This window comes from Colobus angolensis, unplaced genomic scaffold, assembly GCF_000951035.1.
Source record: "Colobus angolensis palliatus isolate OR3802 unplaced genomic scaffold, Cang.pa_1.0 Scaffold10, whole genome shotgun sequence".
NCBI classification, from domain to species: domain Eukaryota; kingdom Metazoa; phylum Chordata; class Mammalia; order Primates; family Cercopithecidae; genus Colobus; species Colobus angolensis.
The window spans coordinates 5310102-5314685 of NW_012110919.1; the positions used below are offsets into that span (position 1 = coordinate 5310102).

At 42.6% G+C, this 4584-nt stretch overlaps 1 protein-coding gene across 1 annotated transcript in view; it reads left to right on the forward strand.

Annotated features, from left to right (window-relative positions):
* Window positions 1-4584, forward strand: part of PLXNC1 (plexin C1) — a 160481-nt gene that overhangs the window by 31068 nt on the left and 124829 nt on the right. Inside the window, exon 3 of the mRNA XM_011933948.1 lies at window positions 1855-1989. Within this exon, the coding sequence (XP_011789338.1) occupies window positions 1855-1989 (135 nt within the window). The remainder of the gene's footprint in view (window positions 1-1854; window positions 1990-4584) is intronic.

Sequence of the window (4584 nt, forward strand, 5' to 3'; positions counted from 1 at the left end):
AACATGGTGAAACCCCGTCTCTACTAAAAATACAAAAATTAGCTGGGCGTGGTGGCGCATGTCTGTAGTCCCAGCTCTTCAGGAGGCTGAGGCAAGATAATGACTTGAACCTGGGAGGCAGAGGTTGCAGTAAGCCAAGATCACACCACTGCACTCGAGTCTGGGCAACTGAGCAAAACTCCATCTCAAAAAAAAAAAAAGAAGACATGGTCCCTGCCCAAAGGGAACTTGCAATCTAGTAACCGATTATTATCTATTGACTATTGATTATGTGCTAAGCATCTTTCATAGTTCTTATTTGATCCTTATAAAACTGTAATAAGGAAGGCACTATTAGCCCCATTGAGGCCCAGGGAGATTAGGTTACTAGTTCAAAGTAGTGCAGCTACTTAAAGGATGGAGGCAGGATGCAAACCCAAGCTTAAGCCACCATTGTACTTCTCTAGCACTGTAGGATTAGAGTCTCCTGATGGGTCTTCATACCCACCCTTCAAACCCCGCCTTCTCACCATCTCCTCTTGCTCCTCGACTCATGACCATGGCCTCCTGTCTCTCATCTACAGTAAAAGGCAGGTTTTTTACACAGGCCCACAAGATCCTTGATTATCCTTCCCCTGTTATCTTACTATCTTATTGTTCACTCCTCTACCTCTCTCCACTGAAGCCACTCTGGCCTCCTCCCATTTTAGTTTCTTTGCACTGGCAGGGCTGCTTTTAAGAACATGTTTCATTCAAGTATGAAAATAACTCATCTCCTGCAAGTCTAAATAAATGCCACCTTTTCAGTGACACCTACCCTGAACATAATATTCTCTTAACCCCTAACCCCACTATATTTTGTAATTTACTTTTTTCTTATTAAGTTGCTCACCCCACCACACACACACAAGAATGTAAGTTCTATGAGGTCAGGAGCTCTCCCTTCCCCATTTTGTTCACTGCCGTTTTTCAAACACCCAGAACAGTGCTGGGTGCATAATGGGTGTTTGGTAGATGTTTGTTGACTGAAGATGGATGAAGCTCAGGTGTGTCCAATTTCAAAACCACTGAGCACTGAGTCACACTTGCGTATATTTTATATGTGAACACAAACCTACTTGTCTGTATCTGCCACATTAATCTGGGTCACTTCTAACAGGGTGACGATCAGAGTATCCTGTGCAAATACAAGTGGGAGCTACTTCCTTTAATTTCCAGTCTCTCTTGAGACAGCACTAATGAAGCTGTCACTTGTGGCTTCCTATAGGACCAGACATGGTCAGAAATTGTGGTCAGCCAGCTTCCACATATGAGGATACTACCCCAGCCCTGAAGAGCGGCTTTTTTTGTTTGTTCATTTTTTATGCCTTTGCCCTTGCAAAAGAAGAAATACTCTGCATGTTATTACCAGCCTTGTTGAGGACTGAGATGTGGGAGGGTTGATTAAGGAGCATGGTACCTTAGGCGGTATTTGTAGTGAGTGAAAAAGGATGTAGCTTTATGATTAAGCTACAATTTTCGCTACCCTGCTATTCAAAGTATTGAATAGAGGCTGGGCGCGGTGGCTCACACCTGTTATCGAGCACTTTGGGAGGCCGAGGCGGGTGGATCACGAGGTCAGGAGATTGAGACCATCCTGGCCAACATAGTGAAACCCCATCTCTACTAAAAAAATTAGCCGGGCGAAGTGCGTCTATAGTCCCAGCTACTTGGGAGGCTGAGGCAGTGAAATCGCTTGAACCTGGGAGGCAGAGGTTGCAGTGAGCCAAGATCGTGCCACTACACTCCAGCCTGGTGACAGAGCGAGACTCCGACTCAAAAAAAAAAGAAAAGTATTAAACAGAAATCATGTTTCTCTTTTTGAAAAAAAAATAGGTTATTCTTGGTGAGAATTTGACTTCAAATTGTCCAGAGGTTATCTATGAAATTAAAGAAGAGACACCTGTTTTCTACAAACTTGTTCCTCATCCTGTGAAGAATATCTACATTTATCTAACAGCTGGGAAAGAGGTAGGTAGAAATACTAGTTACTGCTTCTGATTTATGAATAAAAATGGTTTAATCGATGTCATTATCTAGTAGCAAAGCTTTTACTTTGAACTACAGAGTTTAAGCAGTGCCCTAGGCTTCGAGGAGACCCGCAGTGGTTCACAGGCACGGAATTAAAAACCTTACTGACTGTCAGTAAGTAAGCAAGAAATATTATCTATTTAGACAATTTTATTATTGGCTATATTTCCAGTGCCAAGGTTTTCAGAGGAGGGTGTGCTTGCAAATGGGCACATAATCAGCAAGGTAACTGAATTTACACATTTATTGTGTGGTCACTGAACGGGTAGATGCATTTATGAATACACCCAATGGGACTGGCTTTGGAATTTGGGGTTAATATCAGGCCACAGTCTCATACACATTCATGAACCAGGAAATATATGGTACTAACCCTCCCCCTCTTCATTTATCTTGCTGTTTTGGCTTTTCTTTTCCTTCTGCTTACTGAAATAAAAGTAATATATTTTTATATTTCCTTCATCTTTACCAAGTGCTTTCACCAAGGGAAGGAGAAAAGAAACTAATTGTTAGTGAGTCTCTACTATGTATTAGTCACTGTTCTTTGCACGATCTCTGTCTAGATGCATAGAATTATGTACATACACATACACACAAGTGTAGAAAACTGTTAATGAAATATGTTACTGACTGCGCATAGTGGCTCATGCCTGTTATCCCAGCACTTTGGGAGGCTGAGACAGGAGGATCCCTTGAGGCCTGGAGTTTAAGGCTGCAGTGAGCCATGATCGAACCAGTGTACCCTAGCCTGGGTGACAGAGCAAGACACCGCCTCACAAAAAAAAAAAAAAAGAAAAAAAAAAAAGGCTGGGCATGGTGGCTCACGCCTATAATCCTAGCACTTTGGGAAGCCAAGGCGGAGATCACCTGAGTTCAGAAGTTCAAGACCACCCTGGGCAACATGATGAAAACACATCTCCACTAAAAATACAAACAATTAGCTGGGTGTGGTGGCGCATGCCTATAATCCCAGCTACTTGGGAGGCTGAAGGACAAGAATCGCTTGAAACCAGGAGGTGGAGGTTGTAGTGAGCTGACATCACCACTGCACCCTAGCCTGGGCAACAGAGTGAGACTCTGTCTCAAAAAAGAAAAAAAGAAGAAGAAGAAAAAGAAGTGTGTTTTTAATTTAATGAGATAGTTACCTTTGTTTTATATGAAGAATCTAAGACTTGGAGAGGTTAAATAACTTGTTAAAGAATATCTATCTATCTATATATAGATAGATATGTATGTATATATTTATAGGTTAGCTTTTGTAGGGCTAAGACAAAAACTCAACCCTGATTCTAAAGCCCGTGATACATGGTATTAAATCCAAAATTTGTGAAAACTGGACATTCCTGGCTCAGTGGTTTTGACCCATGACCATTTGAACATGGAAAAATGCAAAGAAGGTAATTGAGACTTACATAATTCTATAATGGATGTAACAGATACTCTCAGCCCACCCATGGTTTTCCATTCTTTTCCTTTCAGTCATTCTAAGGAGAATAGCAATGACAGCCATCTACATGTGCTTTTTGAGTCACAGATAAGATGTCCAAGCAATTTGTAGTTTGTGATATTCTTATAAAGATGATATTGTTCTTTGCACATTGAAAAGTCAGTTGTATCAAAATGAGCGCATTGAGATGGCCACATCTTCCCAGAGAGCTTGTAAAACCAGTCCTTCACTATGTAGAATCTCCTATGCCAATTTGCTTCACCATTCAGACATTTTGTATTGTGTTTCTTCCCTGGGGATCCCATCTTTGAAAGACCTTTGTCTACCCAACAAACTGCACATATTAAGTAACGGTTCCCATTCCCAGGGTTTATTTATCAAGGGCATCTCAAAACTGCTGGTCAGAGTACTGACTGCGCTCCCACATGGAGCTGATAAAATTTCAACCCAAAGCAAAGAAATTTGATATCTTGCTTAATCCGTGCATGTTTTTCCATTCAGTTTTTTGAAATATTGCAAATAGCTCATAAGCCCCCATTACTTTCTTCATGGATAGTAATGGAACCCCAGAACTCAGGACCCTAGGCTGGGAACCACTATGAAAAGCCACCAGTAGTTGATGGGTTCCCACTTTCTAGAAAGCAAAAAGTTCTAGCCTCTGGTCATTCAAAGCCGGAAGTCCTGGGGAGAGTTTTTAACTGGGCATCAAAGCTGGTTAGCCCTACATTCTTCACTGAGGATTACTGCTAGAGATCCTATTATTTGAACTCTGGTTGAGCAAATATAACCCCTAAAGAGACAAAGCCCAACGAAGGCTCTTTCCTAGGCTGTTGGGGAGATAAGAACAGCCAAACTGGCCGGGCGCGGTGGCTCAAGCCTGTAATCCCAGCACTTTGGGAGGCTGAGACGGGCGGATCACAAGGTCAGGAGATCGAGACCATCCTGGCTAACCTGGTGAAACCCTGTCTCTACTAGAAAATACAAAAACCTAGCCGGGCGAGGTGGCAGGCGCCTGTAGTCCCAGCTACTCGGGAGGCTGAGGCAGGAGAATGGCATAAACCCGGGAGGCGGAGCTTGCAGTGAGCTGA